A 25,645-nucleotide genomic window follows, 5' to 3' on the forward strand; every position below is an offset into this window, starting at 1 on the left:
CGCTTGAGTTGGAAATGTGTCCAAATCGATCCGCTCAAAATGCAGAGTTCACCAGCGTCTTTAATTTACGCTTGAGATATGGACAGTTCTTTTTTTGTGTGTTAAAAAAGGGGTAGAACAGTGGGCCAAACTTCAACGCGTTTCCCCCCTTCCTTGGGGCTTTTTCAAGAAGTGTTTTAGTGTCAGTATTGGGTGCTATTAAATACCCCTCCTCTTGTTTGTGATAGGTTAATCTTAATACAGGGGTGTGGATAGCTCCACAATGCCTTCTTAAGGTGGTTCAGGTAAAGATGCCCTTTGTTTAAAAGCAGTAGTAATCCTTTATTTAAAAAAAGCTTTTATTTTAGAAAACACATAAAACAGATAAAACAAACAATATATCTATATATTTTGCACTTAGCGCAGTACTAGTCAAATCACACTTTTAGGTGGTCAAATGTAGGGGAATCTGTGAACTAAACTGTTGCATATATAGAAGAGTTAATTCCCTTATAGTACAGTATTTTCTTCTTTTAATAGTGTGAGTATAACTCGCAGAGTATAAATCTCTCAAACATATAGTGGTACATTGAACAGTGATTAAAAAAGAATAAAAAGAATAGGGATAGAACCAGTGTCACACCTGAGTGGATATATGTTAGTATGCTCTAGAGCTTGTCCTAATCATCAAACATAAATGGTGTTATATATCCAATTCAGAGTTGAGCCCTAATGGGTGTAAAGTTTTTCATATTATATATTTAATTCTGCCTCTTTTTTAAGTAACTTGGTATCAAAAATTACCCCCTCTCCAGTCGGCTTCACTTTCATTATGCCCCAAAAGGAAAGATCTTTAATTCTGTTATTGTGTACATCTCTGAAGTGTTTTATACAAGTGTGTATCCATTTTCCCCTTTTTCTATTATGCAGAGATGTTCTCTTATTCGTTCTCTTAAGCGTTCTTGAGGTCTCTCCTAGGTACTGTTTTCCACAACTACATTGTAATAAATAGATTATACCCCTTATCGGTACAGCGTATTGTGTCTCTAATATGGAATGTCTCACCAGTTTGTGTTGACTTGTATTCTTTAATTTTGCTGCTATAGTGGCATGATCTACAGCAATGGCATGGAAAAAATCCATATAGTGGGTTACCTGATAGGTCCTGTTCTTTTAAATTATTTTTCAGTTTGAATTCACTGGGTGCTAATAAGGGTTTTTAGATTTCTAGCTTTTTTATAAATAAATTTCGGATTTTTGGAAATTTTGTCTCCTATAATCGGAATCTTCTCTGACATGAAGCCAATGTTTTCTAATAATTTTCTCTATTCTTTTGTGTTCTCCATTGTATTGTGTTATGAAGGGGACTATTATCTCATCAGTTTCTTTGATTTCTATTGTAGTTTTATCTTTATATTTTAGTAGTTGTTGTCTATCTATGAGTCTAATTTCCTTAAGATAAAATATAATACATAATACAAAACAAAAACCAATCTTAATGAAAGACCAGTTAATCCCAGAACTCCAAGTAATCATAGGAAAAATGATAACTACAGAAGGAGGAACACGTCAACATTCAATTCACTATTTTACCTAGAAATGATAATCAATATGAGACTAACTATAGATGGCAAAATTGTACCACCAAAAAGACAGGATTTTAATAATCAGCTGATTTTATTATTTCAATCATGAAGATCTAATACTAATCATAGCAGGAACATTCCAGGTTATGAGAAAAACCTCCCAAACCATTATAATAGCTATCCCTCACATGAATGGGAGAGACAATAGGAACTTAGAGAGACCAGGTATGGAAAGCAAATGGCCTACCCCCCACACGAATGGAGAAACGATAAAACTTCAGATAGACCGATCCCAGAAAGACAAACTTATATTAAACAGAGAAGTGAAAAAAATTGGCGTATACCCTTGAGAAATAGATACCAACCCTATCACATAAACCAGAAAATGAAACAGAGACAGATAGAAATGACATACCCCAAGGAGCCCATTTTTTTAGGGGACAACCCAAGAAGCAAGAGCACGCAAGGGGGGTAATCCTAGAAAAAGTACAACTGGCTCCTCTAATGAGTCAAAGAAAAAGAGCATTAGAGGAAAGAGAGGAGGAAGGAGACGAACTAATAAAGAGACCCAGAGAAGAAGGGAGATATGTAGAACCCTCTAACCAAGGAATTTTCAACATCGTAAAATAGAGTTGAGTAAGGAAGAAAGAGAAGTATTAGGACGTGGTTTAACATTTGCCCCCAACCACAAAACTCAATAAATTTGAGACGCACATCAATGTGACACAATTCGTACGAAAATTAACGTTAAAAAGACACTTTCTGAAACATCCTCTAGAATTTAATATTAAACAACCAACAATAAACCTACCACTAAATTTATACACACGGAATTAAAACCAAAATCCAGATTTTACCCGGTACATGATAAAGGTAAAAATGTCGAAATCTTTGAAAAATAGTCCAGAAAGATCTTGAAAAATGCAATTTCAATAAGAAACTTTCATTAATCTGACCAAGTCAGAAAATTGCCACTCTTCAAAAGTTAAATAAAGAATAAAGACATCATCATCAAACCAGCGGGACAAAAGGGGGGGGGAATTGTTATTATGGATAAAGACTACTATATACAAGAGGCAGAAAGATTACTAAAAGACCATTCAACATATAGGGAAACTTAAGAGAGACCCCAACAAGAGCCGACCCAAATTCATTCTAAATATGCATCTAGATAAAGCTAAGACAAAAGGCATCTCTAAACACAAAAGAATACAATTTCTATATCCAAAATTCCCGAAAATACCAATATTTTATTTCTTGCCTAAAATACATAAAAGTTTAGAAAATCCCCCAGGCCGCCCAATTATATCAGGCATACAGTCACTTACTGCAAACTTATCTCAGTATATTGATAAGTTTCTTCAAAAATACGTAAGACAATTGCCATCTTTTTGAGAGACTCAACCCAAGTTTTAACAATTATTAGATAATCTAAAAGTAGAGGGAGAGATAATAATGGCAACCTGTGATGTGACATCTCTCTATACAAATATTGCACATGAATTAGGTATCAAGGCGGTTTCAAACTTTCTTTTTAAAAGACAATACAATGGATAGAGAACAAAAGAATTTATCACTTGACAGCATCAGATTTATATTAGAGAATAAACACCTTCTCCTTTAACCAAAGATGTACTTACAAATAAAAGGTACAGCTATGGGCACCAGGTTTGCGCCAAGCTACGCAAAACCTTTTTATGGGAGATTGGGAAACCGAATTTCTGGGTTCTAGTAGCTTGGCAAAAAACCTGGTGTCATACAGAGAATACATAGATGATATTTTGATAATTGGAAAGGAGATAATACCTCACTAATCGAATTCTTCACAGCAATGAATACTAATGATAAAGGACTGTCCTTCACCTATGAACTAAGCAGGGAAAAAATCTCTTTTCTTGTTCTTGACATTTATACTGGAAACAGATAAATTTTACTACCAAAACTTTTTTTAAGAAAGTTGACTCAACAACTTTATACACGCAGAATAGCTGCCATTTGTCAAAATGGAAAAAAATAATATTCCAAGAGCGCAGTTCCTACGAATAAGAAAGAATTGTTCTAACACTATTTGACTATGAGGAACAAGCTAAAATCTTGAGTTCAAAATTTGGTGAAAAAGGATACGAAGACAAACTAATAGAAGACAATCTTAAGGAAATTAGACTCATAGATAGACAACAACTACTAAAATATAAAGATAAAACTACAATAGAAATCAAAGAAACTGATGAGATAATAGTCCCCTTCATAACACAATACAATGGAGAACACAAAAGAATAGAGAAAATTATTAGAAAACATTGGCATCATGTCAGAGAAGATCCGATTATAGGAGACAAAATTTCCAAAAATCCGAAATTTATTTATAAAAAAGCTAGAAATCTAAAAACCTTATTAGCACCCAGTGAATTCAAACTGAAAAATAATTTAAAAGAACAGGACCTATCAGGTAACCCACTATATGGATTTTTTCCATGCCATTGCTGTAGATCATGCCACTATAGCAGCAAAATTAAAGAATACAAGTCAACACAAACTGGTGAGACATTCCATATTAGAGACACAATACGCTGTACCGATAAGGGTATAATCTATTTATTACAATGTAGTTGTGGAAAACAGTACCTAGGAGAGACCTCAAGAACGCTAAGAGAACGAATAAGAGAACATCTCTGCATAATAGAAAAAGGGAAAATGGATACACACTTGTATAAACACTTCAGAGATGTACACAATAACAGAATTAAAGATCTTTCCTTTTGGGGCATAATGAAAGTGAAGCCCGACTGGAGAGGGGGTAATTTTGATACCAAGTTACTTAAAAAAGAGGCAGAATTAATATATAATATGAAAACTTTACACCCATTAGGGCTCAACTCTGAATTGGATATAACACCATTTATGTTTGATGAATAGGACAAGCTCTAGAGCATACTAACATATATCCCTCAGTGTGACACTGGTTCTATCCCTATTCTTTTTTATTCTTTTTTAATCACTGTTCAATGTACCGCTATATGTTTGAGAGATTTATACTCTGCGAGTTATACTCACACATTTAAAAGAAGAAAATACTGTACTATAAGGGAATTAACTCTTCTATATATGCAACAGTTTAGTTCACAGATTCCCCTACATTTGACCACCTAAAAGTGTGATTTGACTAGTACTGCGCTAAGTGCAAAATATATAGATATATTGTTTGTTTTATCTGTTTTATGTGTTTTCTAAAATAAAAGCTTTTTTTAAATAAAGGATTACTACTGCTTTTAACAAAGGCATCTTTACCTGAACCACCTTAAGAAGGCATTGTGGAGCTATCCACACCCCTGTATTAAGATTAACCTATCACAAACAAGAGGAGGGGTATTTAATAGCACCCAATACTGACACTAAAACACTTCTTGAAAAAGCCCCAAGGAAGGGGGGAAACGCGTTGAAGTTTGGCCCACTGTTCTACCCTTTTTTACACACAAAAAAAGAACTGTCATATCTCAAGCGTAAATTAAAGACGCTTGGTGAACTCTGCATTTTGAGCGGATCGATTTGGACACATTTCCAACTCAAGCGTGAATTAAAGACGCTTGGTGAACTCTGCAATTTGAGCGGATCTATTTGGACATATTCCAACTCAAGCCCAGCTGATGACGACCGGACGCAAAAACTTCTAAAACGTAAGCGGAGACGTCATTAACACAGCCAAGAGGATTTGATACAGCCGCACCTGCACCGTACCTGTCAGCCTAGAGGACAGTGGTAAAGCAAGCGGTCCGCGAGAGGAGAGTAAAGACCCAAAGGATTCAAGCTCTGACAAGGGGATTTCCCACTTCACTCTATCATTATTTACACGGCTCCTGGTAGCCATTCGCACAAACGGATATTGAGCCGGCAACTTTCAGGTACCCCTCTCATATGTGAGCTTGATCCACTACTCACCAGAGCAAGATCAACTACATATGAGAGTGAACTGTTCACATTTCCTACAGCAATCCTGCTTGATATCTTCCACTATATATGTGACCGGTCATTTTTTCTAGCCACTGTCTGTATATATAGACCGTAGTTTTATTGGGCAGCAAGCACCTTTGTTCCCATTGGCAGCTATTTTTTCTGTGTTTTATATTATATGTACTATTTTTAACTGGACGTCCAGTCAGCTAGCATTTCTTGGTATCTGCTTTATAACAGTCTGTCATCTTTTTCATTTTATATTCACTTATGTACATAATTACATTCAGGTACTTTTAGCTCTAGCTAGAGCAATATTACTATTATTGTACTGTGTTTTTTTATCTAGGATTAGCGTACTACTAGTGTTTAAGATATTTCCAAATACTTACCTATTGTAATTTGCTTGTTCGAGCTCATCCTTAGAGCTAGGTATTTATATCTGTCAACCATCACACCAGACACTACGTGTGCATTCTTATCCTACTTTTATCATATTGTATTAAATAAATGTGTATATTTTAAATCGTTAACACTCTGTCTTGATTTATTAACTTTGATTTCACTTGTGGATATACTCCACTTATAATTTATATTTATACCTTTAGTAATAACTTACATATTACACTACACATTCCCCAATCCTATATCTGGGTGTATTTAATCCCCCATACCTATTGAGAATTACTCATTTAACTTTGGGATCACATACCTTAGCTGTCAGCGCCAGTACTTCTCTTTTCTCTTCATTGCTACGATTTGCGTTGTGCGAGTCCTTAGCAACGGTGCCTAGTTACCTCTAGTTTGTCATGTATGACGTCTTACTGACGTTCATACCCTACATTTGATTGGCTGATGGACATCTATCACGTTTTGTAAACAATGATATGTTTGATTGCTTTAGGTTGATCGGTAGTTAGATTTGATGGCTCGTGGGTTACTGATCACTCCCTGATGAGTTGGTTTGGTGGGTTCCATATATGTACACGACATTTATATTGTATACTGATATTTTCAAACTTTTAGCTTGTTTCATGTTTATTGGTTACTGAAGGGGTGTGTCATATAAACAGCCCTGGTTGGTTGTTCATCTGGGGGAGGGTTACATGGGGCCTGTTAAAATGCTGATTTTTTTTTTCACTCTTTGTTTGTCAGAAGAAGGGACTGGTCTTGTCCCAAAACGTCACACGAATAAAAATTATTTTGTTGCTACAGATGTTACTGGACCAGTGAGTGCTTCTTTCTATGAACTTTACATTGTCTACAGCACACCCTGGCAGCTGTTCCAAGTTGGTAGGAGTGCACACACACCATTTGCTGTATATATATATATATATATATATATATATTTCTTTTCATTGAGGTTGTTCAAGGATACAGCTTTAGGTAGGTGTTCAATAGCAGATACAGTGTATACATCAAAATTGATTAGTTATTACATACAAGTGCAAATCAATAGATTACAATGATATGTAGAAGTCAAACCGACACATCACTCATAGTATTAGTACAACTGAACATTAGTAATGGAACCTCGTTTTGTTTTTAAAGAATATATGTGCCTTCAAAACTTCAAAGGGCCACTCATGGACCCATATAAACTTAATTAACTCAAGGGAGGAAACTATAGATTGCAGCATACTAGTGTAATACAAAGGAGACTAATGGGACATTGATCTAGAGACATTTAAATAGGAGTTTCATATGATATTTTTCATATATAGTTATATTTGGGAGCTCAAAAACTAGTAAATTGGCATAATAACAGGAATATAACTTTTATTTAGAAGAAATAGCTTAACTCAAACTAGAGTGCCCACTGTAGCAGTCAGAACCCACTGTCCTATTGTGTCCGCTGTAATGTCGCTAATGAGACTTGTAATGGGCTACCTTTGAGGCCCTAGCTAAACTCGATATAGCTTGCAGTATATTTATTCAGGGAACCTCCTAGTACAGTAGGTGACTCATATATATTATCAGCTTTGACATGAAGTATTTTTCTACAAAGAAATAAGGAATGTACAAACCGTGATTGGGAGAAAATAAAATTGGTTCCATCGCAAATAACTAAGATTTTGTAATGAATTATAAAGGGTAGGCCAGTCAATTATGTAAATGTATGGGTAATATAATATCATGCAAACTTTGTCTGATTTATAACAGCCAGAAGTACTATCAATTCTCTATTCAGTAAAAGCTCCTGATCTTACTTCATGCTTGAACGGAGCTTATTAACAGCAGTGAAGTAAAACTTATCAAAACTGATTGCAGGATAGTTGTAGACAGGGGGAGTCTAGTATCATCAACTGTATAGAGCGCCATGCCACTTCAGCCACTAGCGGCCCAGCCCCACAAACCAGAAATTAAAATGTACTATTATCTATCCCCCTTTATGTTTAAAAAAGTAGAAAATCTGGGTAGTAGGTGCTTTTGTTTCTAAGGAGTCAAATATTCAGTTAAAGCATTAAACATTATAGGGTATTAATGAAAACAGGTGAGCTTATAATAGATGTATAAGGAGATTGTGAGGACATAGGCTACTATGTTAGAAATCTCAGTGAAGAGAAGGTGACTAAGATAACTATAAACATGAGAGTCTTCATTAGCATACATTAAAAAGTGACCTATTACATTTGTTTTGTTTACGCTCCTGTAAAAAAATGATAATACACATATCCCGTAAGTTAGCTCACTATGAGGTACCATAACATAATACAGTGACAATAATGACATTCTTCCATATTTACATGTAAGTTCTCAAACATTATCGTTTTAGCAAGGTAAAGAAAAAGAAATAATATCTAGGGAATCATAGCTCCTCATTATACATCTAAGATTATTCCAATCTAAAAGTGAGAAAGTACGTGAGCCATCTTGTCAGAGAGGGTTTAGGGGGGTCTCAGATTTCTAAGTCGTTGTTAAGGATCACAGGTATTAGCCACCCTGGCAAGAACAGGTGAGAAATAGAGTGTCTTTTTAGGTTCTGCGACCACTCAAAATATATATATATATATATATATATATATATATATATATATATATATATATATAGCTACCCTATATCAGCTCGTTGTAGGGATAATTTAAGTAGCATAAAATTGGGGGCTACTCGATGTGACCTCTCCTGAGGGGATACAGAGCCCAAACTGATCCTCAGATCAAATACTCCCTTCCAATACCGTAGAAATGCAAGAGTACTGACGGTGATGGGATTTAGAGAGTGACCGGTATCCTCCTTTCCAGCCTTGGGCGTTGAAGTAGGAGGTAAAGATATCCCTTCTGCCAAAGCTACTTCATCTAATTTCTGTCTAGATCCTGACTGGCTTGTTAGGGACCGGGTTATCGAAGGCAAAATTGGTGGATGTGTTTCTCGTATCTGTTCTGCATGCACAACATCAACTTGGGAACGGTGTAAAAGCCGGAACGGAACGGAACAGGCCGGAACAGGCCTTTTATGAAGGAAATTGATTTAAAATATAATGGGATGTGTTAGAGACTCTTGAGAACAATTTTAGGAACAAGAATATTTGTGATATAATAATTAATTAACCATTTAACTACCAAAATAGTGTCCAGAACCAAACATAACAGCCCGGAACAGCACCTTCCCAGAAAACCAGATACACCAAATTCATAAATGTAATAAGTGTAAACAGCCAAAAAACATCCACAGAAACCACGTTCCAATACCGTTTCGGCCTGTAAAACGCTTTTTCATGAAAAGTGATGGAACAGCACCTTACCAGCAAACCAGATACACCAAATTCACCAGTCACACATGACTAAATGTTATAAGTGTAATCAGCCACAAACCATCCACAGAAACCACATTATGATATCTGTTCCGGCCTTTAATACACTTTTTTATAAAAAGTGACGGAACGGCACCTTTCCAGCAAAATATACAGACCAAATTCACCAGCCACACATAACTAGATGTGATAAGTGTAATCAACCACAAACCATCCATAGAAACCACGTTCCAATACTCGTTCCGGCATGTAAAACGCTTTTTCATGAAAAGTGACGGAACGGCACCTTACCAGCAAACCAGATACACCAAATTCCCCAGTCACACATGACTAAATGTTATAAGTGTAACCAGCCACAAACCATCCACAGAAACCACATTATGATATCTGTTCCGGCCTTTAATACACTTTTTTATAAAAAGTGACGGAACGGCACCTTCCCAGCAAAATATACAGACCAAATTCACCAGCCACACATAACTAGATGTGATAAGTGTAATCAACCACAAACCATCCACAGAAACCACGTTCCAATACCCGTTCCGGCCTATAAAATGCTTTTTCATGAAAAGTGACGGAACGGCACTTTACCAGCAAACCAGATACACCAAATTCACCAGTCACACATAACTAAATGTTATAAGTGTAATCAGCCACAAACCATCCACAGAAACCACATCATGATATCTGTTCCGGCCTTTAATACTCTTTTTTATAAAAAGTGACAGAACGGCACCTTCCCAGCAAAATATACAGACCAAATTCACCAGCCACACATAACTAGATGTGATAAGTGTAATCAACCACAAACCATCCACAGAAACCACGTTCCAATACCCGTTCCGGCCTGTAAAACGCTTTTCATGAAAAGTGACAGAACGGCACCTTACCAGCAAACCAGATACACCAAATTCACCAGTCACACATGACTAAATGTTATAAGTGTAATCAGCCACAAACCATCCACAGAAACCACATTATGATATCTGTTCCGGCCTTTAATACACTTTTTTATAAAAAGTGACGGAACGGCACCTTCCCAGCAAAATATACAGACCAAATTCACCAGCCACACATAACTAGATGTGATAAGTGTAATCAACCAAAAACCATCCATAGAAACCACGTTCCAATACCCGTTCTGGCATGTAAAACTCTTTTTCATGAAAAGTGACGGAACGGCACCTTACCAGCAAACCAGATACACCAAATTCACCAGTCACACATGACTAAATGTTATAAGTGTAATCAGCCACAAACCATCCACAGAAACCACATTATGATATCTGTTCCGGCCTTTAATTCACTTTTTTATAAAAAGTGACGGAACGGCACCTTCCCAGCAAAATATACAGACCAAATTCACTTTGTGGTTGATTACACTTATCACATATAGTTATGTGTGACTGGTGAATTTGATGTATCTGGTTTGCTGGGAAGGTGCCGTTACGTCACTTTTTATGAAAAATCATTTTACAAGCCGGAACGGGTATTGGAACGTGGTTTCTGTGGATCATTTGTGGTTGATTACACGTATCACATCTAGTAGTAGTCATGTGTGGCTGGTGAATTAGGTCTGTCTATGTTGCTAGGAAGGTGCCATTCCGTCACATTTTGTGAAAAAGTGCATTACAGGCCGGAATGGGTATTGGAAAAGGTTTTCCGTGGATATTTTGTTGCTGATTACATTTATCACTTATAGTCATATGTGATGGTGAATTTGGTCTGTCTATGTTGCTAGGAAGGTGCCATTACGTCACATTTTGCAAAAACAAGTATTACAGGCCGGAAAGGGTATTGGAACAAAGTTTTCGTGGATAGTTTGTGGCTGATTACACTTATCACATCTAGTCATATGTGATGGTGAATTTGATCTCTCTATGTTGCTAGGAAGATGCAGTTCTGTCACATTTTGCAAAAACACATATTACAGGCCAGAACAAGTATTGGAAAATCGTTTCCGTGGATAGTTTTTGGCTGATTACACTTTTCACATCTAGTCATGTGCGGCTGTTAAATATAATTTGTCTATGTTTCTAGGAAGGTGCTGTTCCATGACATTTAACAAAAAAGTGTATTGCAAGCCGGAACAAGGGTTATAACAAAGTTTCCGTGTATGGTTTGCTGGCTGAATACACTTATAACATCTAGCCATGCGTGGCTGATGAATTTGATCTGCCTATATTGCTAGGAAGGTGCTGTTCCATCACATTTTGTGAAAAGTGTATCACAGGCCGGAACAGGTATTGGGAAACGCTTTCCGTAGATAGTTTGTGGCTGATTACATTTATCACATCTAGTCTTGTGCGGCTGGTGAATTTGGTCTGTATATGTTGCTGGGAAGGTGCTGTTCCATCACTTTTCATGAAAAAGCATATTACTGGCAGGAACAGGTATTGAAACATGGTGTCTGTGGATGGTTTGTGATTGATTACCCTTATCACATCTAGTTATATGTGGGTGGTGAATTTGATGTATCTGGTTTGCTGGTAAGGTGCCGTTCCGTCACTTTTCATGAAAAAGCGTTTTACAGGCCGGAACGGGTTTTGGAACATGGTTTCTGTGGATGGTTTGTGATTGATTACACTTATCACATCTAGTTATGTGTGGCTGGTGAATCTGGTCTGTATATGTTGCTGGGAAGCTGCCTTCCCATAACTTCTCATGAAAAAGAGTATTACAGGCCAGAACATGTATTGAAACATGGTTTCTGTGGATGGTTTGTGGTTGATTACACTTATCACATTTAGTTATATGCGGCATGTGAATTTGGTCTGTATATGTTGCTGGGAAGGAGCTGTTCCATCAATTTTCATGAAAAGCGTATTACAGGCTGGAACAGATATCATAATGTGGTTTCTGTGGATGGTTTGTGGCTGACTACACTTTATACATTTAGTCATGTGTGAATGTGATGTATCTGGTTTGCTGATAAGGTGCTGTTTCGTCAATTTTCATGGAAAAGCAATTTACAGGTCGGAACGGGTATTGGAACGTAGTTTCTGTGGATGGTTTGTGATTGATTACTTATTTTATCTAGTTATGTGTGGCTGGTGAATCTGGTCTGTATCTGTTGCTGGTAAGGTGCCGTTCCGCCACTTCTCATGAAAAAGCATATTACAGGCCGGAGTATTGAAACATGATTTCTGTGGATGGTTTGTGGTTGATTACACTTATCATATTTAGTTATATGTGGCTGGTGAATTTGGTCTTTATATGTTGTTGAGAAGGTGCCGTTCCGTCACTTTTCATGAAAAAGTGTATTACCGGCCAGAACAGGTATTGGAAGGTGGTTTCTGTGGATGGTTTGTGGTTGATTACACTTATCACATCTAGTTATGTTTTGTTGTTGAATTTAGTCTGTACATGGTGCTGGGAAGGTGCCATTCCATCACTTTTCATGAAAAAGTGTATCAGGCCGGAACGGGTATTGGAACGTGGTTTCTGTGGATGGTTTGTGGTTGATTAATCTTATCACATCTAGTTAAGTGGGGCTGGTAATTTTGGTCTGTATATGTTGCTGGGAAGGTGCCGTTCCATCACTTTTCATGAAAAAGTGCACTACAGGCCGTAAAAGGTTTTGGAACGTGGTGTTTGTGGATGGTTTGTGGTTGATTACACTTATCACATCTAGTTATGTGTGACTGGTGAATTTGATGTATCTGGTTTTCTGGGAAGGTGCCGTTCCGTCACTTTTCATGAAAAATCATTTTACAGGCCGGAACGGGTATTGGAACGGGGTTTCTGTGGATGGTTTGTGGTTGATTACACTTATCACATCTAGTTATGTGTGGCTGGTGAATTTGGTCTGTATATTTTGCTGGGAAGGTGCCGTTCCGTCACTTTTTATAAAAAAGTGTATTAAAGGCCGGAACAGATATCATAATGTGGTTTCTGTGGATGGTTTGTGGCTGATTACACTTATAACATTTAGTTATGTGTGACTGGTGAATTTGGTGTATCTGGTTTGCTGGTAAAGTGCCTTTCCGTCACTTTTCATGAAAAAGCATTTTATAGGCCGGAACGAGTATTGGAACGTGGTTTCTGTTGATGGTTTGTGGTTGATTACACTTATCACATCTAGTTATGTGTGGCTGGTGAATTTGGTCTGTATATTTTGCTGGGAAGGTGCCGTTCTGTCACTTTTTATAAAAAAGTGTATTAAAGGCCGGAACAGATATCATTCATAATGTGGTTTCTGTGGATGGTTTGTGGCTGATTACACTTATAACATTTAGTCATGTGTGACTGGTGAATTTGGTGTATCTGGTTTGCTGGTAAAGAGATGTTCCGTCACTTTTCATAAAAAAGCATTTTACAGGCCGGAACGGGTATTGGAACGTGGTTTCTGTGGATGGTTTGTGGTTGATTACACTTATCACATCTAGTTATGTGTGGCTGGTGAATTTGGTCTGTATATTTTGCTGGGAAGGTGCCGTTCCGTCACTTTTTATAAAAAAGTGTATTAAAGGCCGGAACATATATCATAATGTGGTTTCTGTGGATGGTTTGTGGCTGATTACACTTATAACATTTAGTTATGTATGACTGGTGAATTTGGTGTATCTGGTTTGCTGGTAAGGTGCTGTTCCGTCACTTTTCATGAAAAAGCGTTTTACAGGCCGGAACGGGTATTGGAACGTGTTTATGTGGATGGTTTGTGGTTGATTACACTTATCACATCTAGTTATGTGTGGCTGGTGAATTTGGTCTGTATATTTTGCTGGGAAGGTGCCGTTCCGTCACTTTTCTATAAAAAAGTGTATTAAAGGCCGGAACAGATATCATAATGTGGTTTCTGTGGATGGTTTGTGGCTGATTACACTTATAACATTTAGTTGTGTGTGACTGGTGAATTTGGTGTATCTGGTTTGCTGTTAAGGTGCCGTTCCGTCACTTTTCTTGAAAAAGCGTTTTACAGGCCGGAACGGGTATTGGAACGTGTTTTTTGTGGATGGTTTGTGGTTGATTACACTTATCACATCTAGTTATGTGTGGCTGGTGAATTTGGTCTGTATATTTTGCTGGAAAGGTGCCGTTCCATCACTTTTTATAAAAAAGTGTATTAAAGGCCGGAACAGATATCATAATGTGGTTTCTGTGGATGGTTTGTGGCTGATTACACTTATAACATTTAGTTATGTATGACTGGTGAATTTGGTGTATCTGGTTTGCTGGTAAGGTGCCGTTCCATCACTTTTCATGAAAAAGCGTTTTACAGGCCGGAACGGGTATTGGAACGTGTTTCTGTGGATGGTTTGTGGTTGATTACACTTATCAAATCTAGTTATGTGTGGCTGGTGAATTTGGTCTGTATATTTTGCTGGGAAGGTGCCGTTCCGTCACTTTTCTATAAAAAAGTGTATTAAAGGCCGGAACAGATATCATAATGTGGTTTCTGTGGATGGTTTGTGGCTGATTACACTTATAACATTTAGTTGTGTGTGACTGGTGAATTTGGTCTGTATATTTTGCTGGAAAGGTGCAGTTCCGTCACTTTTTATAAAAAAGTGTATTAAAGGCTGGAGCAGATATCATAATGTGGTTTCTGTGGATGGTTTGTGGCTGATTACACTTATAACATTTAGTTATGTGTGACTGGTGAATTTGGTGTATCTGGTTTGCTGGTAAGGTGCTGTTCCGTCACTTTTCATGAAAAAGCGTTTTACAGGCCGGAACGGGTATTTGAACGTGGTTTCTGTGGATGGTTTGTGGTTGATTACACTTATCACATCTAGTTATGTGTGGCTGGTGAATTTGGTCTGTATATTTTGCTGGGAAGGTGCCGTTCCGTCACTTTTCTATAAAAAAGTGTATTAAAGGCCGGAACAGATATCATAATGTGGTTTCTGTGGATGGTTTGTGGCTGATTACACTTATAACATTTAGTTATGTGTGACTGGTGAATTTGGTGTATCTGGTTTGCTGTTAAGGTGCCGTTCCGTCACTTTTCTTGAAAAAGCGTTTTACAGGCCGGAACGGGTATTGGAACGTGGTTTCTGTGGATGGTTTGTGGTTGATTACACTTATCACATCTAGTTATGTGTGGCTGGTGAATTTGGTCTGTATATTTTGCTGGGTAGGTGCTGTTCCGTCACTTTTTATAAAAAAGTGTATTAAAGGCCAGAACAGATATCATAATGTGGTTTCTGTGGATGGTTTGTGGCTGATTACACTTATAACATTTAGTCATGTGTGACTGGTGAATTTGGTGTATCTGGTTTGCTGGTAAGGTGCTGTTCCATCACTTTTCATGAAAAAGCGTTTTACAGGCTGGAACGGGTATTGGAACGTGGTTTCTGTGGATGATTTGTGGTTGATTACACTTATCACATCTAGTTATGTGTGGCTGGTGAATTTGGTCTGTATATTTTGCTGGGAAGGTGCCGTTCCGTCGCTTTTTATAAAAAGGGCCGGAACAGGTATTATAATGTGGTTTCTGTGGATGGTTTGTGGCTGATTACACTTATTACATTTAGACACATGTGACTTGGGAATTTGGTGTATCTGGTTTTCTGGGAAGGTGCTGTTCCGGGCTGTTATGTTTGGTTCTGGGCACTTTTTTGGTAGTTAAAGGGTTAATTAATTATTATATCACAAATATTCTTGTTCCTAAAATTGTTCTCAAGAGTCTCTAACACATCCCATTATATTTTAAATCAATTTCCTTCATAAAAGGCCTGTTCCGGCCTGTTCCGTTCCGGCTTTTACACCGTTCCATCAACTTGTGTTCAGTCTGGTCGTTCCCTGATAGGTTGTTCCCTGTCCATTCCCAAGTCGCACCGCAAAGCCTGCTCTTCATCCGATGTTGCCATTTCTGACAAAAGGACATTGTGCTTAGGTAATACATGATATCTTAGCTAGATCAATATCCCACTGTTGTAGGATTAGCTGCTTTCATCATATTTCAATGACTATGACAGTCGTCGTTATTCAACTAGAGATGATCAATTTCTAAGAAAATATTCTATTACAGGATTGCTTAACCCAAGAGTTGGGGGGGGGGGCTAATTATGGGGCAGCCCCAGACCTATGTTTCACTTCTCACACAGGTCCTGCATGTTGAGATCCTCATGCCGCTCCAAAGTGGTAATTGTAAAATGGCTTCTAGGCCTGAGGAGATGCGTGTCACAAAGCTGTCTCAAAGAACATAGGTAAAAATGCAGTCGGGACATCCACTCTTAACATCTGTTGGATCTCAGTTAAACAGATGGTCATATACATGTTAAATAGTGTAGATTTGTTGTAGGAAAACCACATAAAAACATAAATTATGCTTTCCTGATAATTTTCTTTTCTTCAGATGGAAAGAGTCCACAGCTGCATTCATTACTTTTGGGAAATAAGAACCTGGCCACCAGGAGGAGGCAAAGACACCCCAGCCAAAGGATTAAATAGTCCTCCCACTCTCCTCATCCCCCAGTCATTCTGATGAGGAACAAAGAACAGTAGAATAAATATCAGGGTGAAAAGGTGCCAGAAGAAATAAAAATACAGACACCCCACATAAAAAATACGGGTGGGGAGCTGTGGACTCTTTCCATCTGAAGAAAAGAAAATTATCAGGTAAGCATAATTTATGTTTTTCTTCACAAATGGAAAGAGTCCACAGCTGCATTCATTACTTTGGGAAAACAATACCCAAGCTATAGAGGACACTGAATGCCAAGACAGGAGGGTACAAGAGGCGGCCCATTCTGAGGACACCAGGCCTGACACCACCACTTAACAAAATTCTGCTTTGTCCAAAGCTAAGAACATTGAAAGGAAAAAGCCCCAAGGACACTGACCTGCAGATAGTCCGACAGCCTGGCTAGAGACCGCAAAATCAGACTCAACTGAACTAACAGTCCTCCAGAAGACACCATCGCCCAGCGGTCGGCCCCCAACCACACACCCCTTACTAGCGAAGGCAACACCAGCCCAAAAACTCCCAAAGGGACAGGCCAAGAAAAATTCAAAGAAAATCTAAAGGACACCGCAAAATTCCATAAAGGAACACCCCTAGAACGAGCCCAGCTCAGAAAGACCCAAATGGGTCCAAAACAAATAAGGGGAGGCAACGCCCAGACCAACATAACACAAGGTCCAGGACCGGCATCCGAACAGCGATTTTTACTCTCAACGTCGAGTGGAAGCACCGAAACGACACCTGATGACTTATCCTAAACTCGACAGCACTAAGAATACCGAAGTAATCAACACAAATACGTGTAGAAGACCCAGACGAGTAAGCACCCGAGTCAAGAACACGCAGCTGTCACCAGGACGGCCCAAAGAGAGAATACTTTACTAAGAAGTAAAATGTGGCTAAACAAATATCGGATTGTAAAAATTCCAAGACAGAGGTACCCTGTAGGCAATCCCAGCTGCCGAACCGACACATAGGTCCCAAAAGGGGAGAAGTATAGGACCTCAACTAGGCCCATTACACCCCCGAGAAACAATAATCTCAGGACCTACTCCCAGCCGGGCCAGCCCAAGCGTCAGTAGGTCCGAAAACAGGGGAATAGAAGAACCCCCGGAAAATGGCTTCAGCCATTCCACAGAGCTCGGGAACCCCCCGAAACTCCATAAGACCGTTGACAAGGCCGAAGACCCTAACGGTCTGGGAGACATTCTGCTCAACGGGCTGTGTGGTGATCTGAACCTGTGGCTCTCTGCATACTACACTGTTTGCTTATGTGTTAAGCCACAGTCAGTTCTAGCAGTTGTCGACACGGAGCCAGCAAGACTCCAGATAGAACAGAATGACCCAGAGAGCATGCCTCTCTCCCATAGGTGAAACCCTCTGTTCCATTCCCTGAATCTAGGAAAAGTCCTAAACAGGCCTCCATAAGAGAACAAGCCCCCCCCCTAAGAAAAAGGGAGCCATTAGAGACAGAGCACCTGCCTACGAGGCACAATGCCACAGGCTGAATAAGAGGGCACTCTGAAATGCAGATGAACCTGGAAGGAATCCCCTGAAAAACTTAGCTCACAGAAAGGTGCATTAGCTTCAGCGGTTACCTTATAACCCTTCGCCTGCAGAACCGCGAAGTCAGGTTACTTCAGCAAACCGTCCAAGGAATACCGTTCATTGAGCATAAGCAAAGCCAATGAGTAGCGACACTAAGGAAATCTGGCCAATCGTGACCAGATCTACTAGATCGTGACACCCCGTCTGACATAGAAAACAGACCAACAGGGAGATATTAATGTAATATCCAGGAGGACCTGGAGAACAAGAACACCTCACAAGTCCCGACCCAAGGAAGAGACCACCCCATGCAAAGTCCAGCGCTCCAAAAGAGCTAAGGCATCAAGAACCAGGACCCTAGAGCCCATAGGCGTTCGACTGCCACAAGACATCAAAAGCAAGGGAATACCACGAGGACAAGGTCACTCAATGAAAGCTAGTCTCCACCTCACCATACGAGACAGAGGAGCACCTGAAACCAAGGATGCGGAGCATCCCTAGATCCGGAAAAAATCCTAGTCTAAAAGAACTCTCTCAAAGGAAAATTCAGGTCCCCAAAGGAGACCCAACTCACATGGAGGAACGGACAAAATCTGAAGGGTCTCAAAGAAGAGAGCAACCCTCTCACCCGAAGGGAAATCCAAGGTCCCATAAGGAGACCTACCGCACATGGGGAAGTCCAAATGTGTCTCACTGACAAGAGACCCACTGAAGGAACACATCCAACAGGACAATTCCTAGAGCCTCCGAAAGGCCAAACCACCTGAAACCAGCGCTAAGGAGGCGCTAAATCCCCAATCCTCCCACGTGAGGAAGGATACTCTAGGTCCCGAGAGATCGGAAGCAAAAGGAGTGACGCAGTGGAACGCCGCTGACCCAGTCACAGACCCACGAGTCCTCGTTAGAATGCTTAACTGAAACTTGTAAAATATAAACAAGAAAAATAAATAATAAAGTAAGCACTCAGCGCTTCAACCGGACCAGACAGACAGAACAGGCACCACGTGTCGAACAGGCCACGAGACAGAAGATCTGAACCCCAGCAGGACCAGCCTGCAACAAGGCCATAACTGTCAAGCTGCATAAATCCTCCCTCAGAGGGAAAGAGAATAACAGAGAAAACATAGGACTAACATGTCCCTAAACAACTTCCACAGAAGTAAGCAGCGAGAATCGATCCCAGAGAAAGTTCCCGAAGGAAACATATAATCAAAATAAAAGTAATCATAACCAGATAAAAGAAAATATAAAGTAGCCAGTAGGCAAACGCCTAAGAAGAACAGGCAAACCCGCAGGACCAGCCAGACGGAACCCTGATCTTTAACAAAAGGATCTAGCCAACCGACAATCAGGAGATTATGCCATCCCCACATGGGTACAAAGAAAGCAGCTTGATCCTCCTTTTCCTACAGAGCACCACAATTATGGAACGACCTCCCGCACACTTTCAAACCTTCCCCATGCCTAATATCCTTTAAGAGATCCCTCTCTACATATCTCAAAACAGAATGCACCTGTCATTGTTGATTATATATTTCCTACCTGTTCTATGTTAAATTTTTGTGCATATATCGTGTATTATTATTGTTTTTTATTTTATTGTACCCATTGTATCAAGGCAATGTTTTGTGTACCCAGGACATACTTGAAAACGAGAGAAATCTCAATGTATCTTTCCTGGTAAAATATTTTATAAATAAAATAAATAAATAAAAATGTTCCGGACGGAACCCTGATCTTTAACAAAAGGATCTAGCCAACCGACAATCAGGAGATTATGCCATCCCCACATGTCTAATGAGGTTAACCATTCGAAGCAGAATACTGTGGATTCCCGTATCCGTTAAGGATAGGATCCTCTAGTAACTCAAAAACGTGTCTGAGTAAAATGCGAAGGCGCGCTATTCTGTACCGAAAGGCACAACACTCAGGGACAACTACACCCACAGGGAACTGTATAGGCCCACCCAAGTACGGGAGACCCAGGACAATCAGGCACGAGAACAAACGCAAATAAACATCTGAACTTTGCAGACGCATACTCGCCAAAAATATTTGAAAGCGAAAATGAGCTGCAACCTCCAGGGGGAACAAACCGCCCTGCAAGGAGGGATAAACATAATCTGGGTTACCCGCATGTGTGGTAGTAGGGAGCGGTAGGGAACTCACCTCTCAGAGGACAGACCCCCAGTGGCGGATGGCTCAGCGGACCCTTGATTCCCCAAGCACAAGGAACAAGGCACTCTAATACGGCATATCGAATATAACTGATTGACTTGTGTCAATGGGGCTAATTTGCATTCTTCACAAGTCGAAGAATCTGAATCTGAAATTTGAAAAGTCTCAGCATCAGAATCCTTCATAACTGGATAGAGAATTTAATAATATGGACTAAAGAAAAATCTAAACGGCACCTGACACCCACAATGGCTGGGGCACTCATCACCTCCTAGAACCAGACACTAGCAGCCCGAATTTTTCAGTCGCCACATGGTCAGGAATGCGGAAATGGAAAACCAGAACGTAAACACGTCCAGTCACAAGGTGAACCGTACAGTCCAAAAAAAGCACACCCAACCCATAAGGTCGCGTCACATAACAAACATGATTTTAAAAAATCCCTTTCAGGAGATATTAACCATCGATTCAAAGAACCAAAGGAGCCCCACTGAGGCCCTATTTTTAATATTTAATAAGTCCTGCAGGATAGTACCTTACAGGAAACAAATAAGATACTGTACATTCAGATGAAGTAACATGAAACGATCTTACCGGAATCTACGCCGTGGAACAGGAACACGGCCCTTTAAGTGTGACGAATAGTAGCAGCGCCTCCGCCATGAACTTGAGAGAAGAAAGCAGGCAGCGAAGCGAAGTTCGACAACGCCGATTGCTTGTGGAGCTGTTAATCTGAGTCGGGATGGTTTCGCAGAAAGACTCTCCCTGCATCTCCAGACTATAACTTTCATCCAGGTGCTCACTGAGAGGCTGACAGGATTACTTTTAAACTCCTGTCCCATGTCGAAGAGTACTACCCTCCATAAGAGACAAAACAAACTTCTGACACTTCTCTGCCAACCCCCTGGGATGAAAGGCAAAGAATGACTGGGGGATGAGGGGAGTGGGAGGAGTATTTAAGCCTTTGGCTGGGGTGTCTTTGCCTCCTCCCGGTGGCCAGGTTCTTATTTCCCAAAAGTATTAAACGCAGCAGTGGACTCTTTCCATTTATGAAGAAAATCTATCAGGTTTTAGGAGCTTCACAGAGATGCGTCTTTTCGCAATGAGAACAGGCTCCGCCCCCCCCCCTTTTTTTTAACAGTATTTAATAATTTTTAGAATTATTATTAATTTGTTTTAATATTGTATATTTAATATCTCCATAACACGCTTTAAGTTGACTAATTCTTCGTGTGCGCTAACCCAACACGTTATGCATATTTTATGTTCTTCACATAGAAAGAAATTATTTTTTATTTTTTATATATATATATATATATATATATATATAATGTTTATGTAAAATATATATTTACCTATATATGTATAGGAATAGATATAGGTATATACAGATATATAAAAATATATATATTTCAAATAAAAATATTTTTTTTGTTTGTGAAGAATATTGTAATGTGAAATATTCATAACTCCTGTCATTCTTCTGTGTTCTCTATTGAATTCTATGGGGGGAAATAAGTTAATGCGGTTGAAACATTCAAAGTGCTTTCATTAGCACTCTTCGGGTTTCGCTCGTGTTTATTAGCTTTCAACTTGTAATACGTGTGCTTCTTGACGCACGCAAAAAGATTACTTCTAGCGAACTTTACTCTCGAGCAGGATCATTAAATACTGCTCCACTTGTAATCTAGCCCTATATGTATAAAATTATTACAAACACAGGTGCCAGATAGTGCTTAACATATTACACAAAGGATACAAAGAGAAAGAGCAACATTTTTAACTAAGCATCTAAATGCAATTAAAGAACAGTAGGAGGCCAGTACAATTTCATAATCACATTTGTGACCTTGCTTTACTGGATGATACAATTAGGCATACAAAGCAGAATTAGACATTATTTATCCAGTATAATAAGTTCTCTGCAGATATATAAAGAAGTATTAAAAAGAACAAAAAGTTCTGTCTCCCACTGAGTGTCATTAATGTCCAATAAATTTCCCATCATGCATACACAATAAGTGCTAGCTTGATTGACAAGCATAAAGAGTGCTCAGAGGGGCATGGAACACTTTTTTTTACCAATGGCAAAAGTAAGTAAAATTATAAATGAATGTACAGGGTAGTTTTATTTGAGCTAAAAGAATGTCCTTTTAAAGTTCCCAAGTAAAAGCAAAAATGTGGTGCAGGCATGTGACATTTCTCATGTATTACTGGAGCTGTGATCTGAATTTCTAGTTGTTGTCCTTAGATCCAGATGTCAGAGCTGCAGTCACCCCCTGGATAACGTAACTCGTGAGCCAAAACAGGTCCATCTGGTTCTTTCCCAAAATCCACAAGGAAGTCTGGATTAAGCTTCAAACCACCATTTGTGGTATCTACATCAACCTGTAACATTACAGAGCCGTCCCTGGAAGAAGAGAAAGAGAAATGACACAGAGGCCCTGATTCACTAATAGTTTCTCAGATCTCACTAATTCCTATGTTATTCCAAGAGCACATTCAGTAAATAATTGAGAGAGCTTTAGTGAAAGGTTACATAAAATAACCAAAGAACAGGAGAAAATTAACCCTGACCTGCCCGCTTCGATCAACCTCGTCTCTCCACTCCTATAATCCCTACTTCCCTCTCTCGCCTCCACGACTTCTCACGCATTGCTCCTGTTCTCTGAAACTCTCCCTTGTATAGCTTCAGATGCTCTTTGAAAACCTACCTATTAAGAGAGGCTTGCCATCTCTACTCAAACTAAATGTTGAACTGCCTTGTCTCACTGCTGCAATTACAATCCATGTGACAGCTACCCCAAATCTTACTGTGTGTCTCTGCACCCTCAACCTGTAGACTGTAAGTTCTTCAGTGCAGGGTCCTCTTTCTGTACTAGATTTGTTTAGTCTGTTATGTATTTATATTTTATCACAAATCTTTGTCATTGTATACCCCTATCTCTGTACCCAATGCTACGGAATTTTGCTGTAAAATACAAGTAAATGATAATCATAAGAATAATAATAATAATGTTGCTAGTAATTCTAGTGGAAGTATAAGAGACAGTGAGTGAGGAGACACAGTGGGTAAATTTACTAAGTAGCCTCTACAGCTTCTCCAGACTCTCCAGTTTCAGTGTTATTGTATGCAGTGGATTCACCAGTGAACAGAGAGATGAGTGAATCATCTGCTTAAAGTAATACAGATGTACAGAGTTAAAGGCAGGTGAGGTCCATGATACTGAAGATACCTCTTAGTGAATTTAGCAGACTCTATCCCAGAGAAAGCTTTATTAGCCTCACCCAATTCTCCAGCTTTACCAGATCCTGTTATTCTATGTGCCTTACATAAATTCATAAATAATAACATCCTGTTAAATAATCAGGAGCTCACTGTTTTTCAGAAACAGAAGGCAATTTATTAGAATAATAATATATTTAAAGGGACAGTCTAGTTTAAAATAAACTTCCATGATTCAGATAGGGCATGTAATTTTAAAAAAAACTTTCTAATTTACTTTTTTGTTCTTTTGGTATTCTTAGTTCAAAGCTAAACCTAGGTAGGCTCATATGCTAATTTCTAAGCCCAGTGTTGGTTATGCAAAACTGGGGAATGGGTAATAAAGGGTAATAAAGGGATTATCTATCTTTTTAAACATTAAAATTCTGGTGTAGACTGTCCCTTTAATGTATTTTTCTTCATTTTGAATCTCACTAAGGTCCAGATTATGAGTGTCACGCTAACTGTTGCGCGCAAATGATAAGGAGTTTATGGAGGCCCTTTGAGCGCATTGGAAGTAGCACACGCTTGAGCGCAGTTAAATTTAACATGGCACAAAGCACATCAAAAATACATTTAAAGGTACATGGTCTAATAAAAATTATTTAAAAAACATATTGCATAAAAATGTTAGAAGGGTTCAAAGATATGAGGTGTCAGGTGTTAGAAAAATAGGTTGCAAAGGCCTTTAATTAATATATATATATATATATATATATATATATATATATATATATATACACACACACACACACACTGTATGTATATATATATATATATATATATGTATATATATATATATATATATATATATATATATATATATATATAAAATATACTGTCCAAATTACTGTGTTACCCTCCTAGGGACATCCGCCTGGGTGCAAGTATGCAAAGCATAATCCTCCAAAATAAGATACACTCTCAGGTCTTTTTGCAAAGTGAAACAAAATCTTGTTACAAGATTTTGTTTCACTTTGCAAAAAGACCTGAGAGTGCATCTTATTTTGGAGGATTATATATATTTATATATTTATTTGTGTGTACTTACTTATTTATCTATTTATATGTGTAAATACATACTGTATATACACATATAAATACAGACATAAATACATACTGTATATACACATATAAATACAGACATAAATACATACTGTATATACACATATAAATACAGACATAAATACATACTGTATATACACATATAAATACAGACATATTAATGCATACTGTATATACACATATAAATACAGACATATAAATACATACTGTATATACACATATAAATACAGACATATAAATACATATGTATACATATATAGGCATTTTTCAAAGTGCATTGGACCCATTTGCAGTCAAGTAGTTGAAAACATGAGAAATCTTATTTATGCAATATTCATGTTTAATAAAGTGTTTAACTGTGTATGTACTTTAAATATTTCCCATTCCACTGTTCCTAACATAGGGGAATATTTTCTAATTATTTTTTAATAGATATTCCTATATATCTGTATATATCTATACCTATATATATATATATATAAATATGTGAAGAACATTGGAATGTCAAAGTCATATTTCATGTCTGGTTAGTGCACTTGAGTAAACACAATCCCTCTTTTTGCTCTCCATTGAAGTCTATAGGGGAATATGTTGATGCAGTCATGATATTCGATGTTCAGCTTTTTGTGCGCATCGGATTATCGCTCGTCCTACTTTAAGCTTGTAATACACACTACCTGACACGCGCAGAAAAATCACTTCTAGCGAATTTAACAATCAAGCAGGAGCGATAATTTGCGCTTCACTCGTAATCTAGCCCTAAGTGGTTAATTGTAATGATTTAAATTTGTGTTTTCTTCTTATAGTATTTGAAATAAATTATAAACTTAAAGTAAGAAAAAAACACTAATTGAATATAAAAATGTATTCCCACTTCTTGTTATGTGGATTTATTTCCCATTACATTTTATAT

The 25,645-nt window shown here is 38.4% G+C and overlaps 1 protein-coding gene across 1 annotated transcript in view; it reads right to left on the reverse strand.

Moving 5' to 3' along the window:
* Positions 1 to 22,225: 22,225 nt before the first annotated feature.
* LOC128650188 (methanethiol oxidase) overlaps positions 22,226 to 25,645 on the reverse strand; it is a 72,443-nt gene continuing 69,023 nt past the window's right edge. The window contains exon 12 of the mRNA XM_053703936.1: positions 22,226 to 22,812. Within this exon, the coding sequence (XP_053559911.1) occupies positions 22,650 to 22,812 (163 nt within the window). The 3' untranslated portion in view covers positions 22,226 to 22,649. The remainder of the gene's footprint in view (positions 22,813 to 25,645) is intronic.

Source organism: Bombina bombina, chromosome 1 (assembly GCF_027579735.1).
Source record: "Bombina bombina isolate aBomBom1 chromosome 1, aBomBom1.pri, whole genome shotgun sequence".
Classification (NCBI taxonomy): Eukaryota; Metazoa; Chordata; class Amphibia; order Anura; family Bombinatoridae; genus Bombina; species Bombina bombina.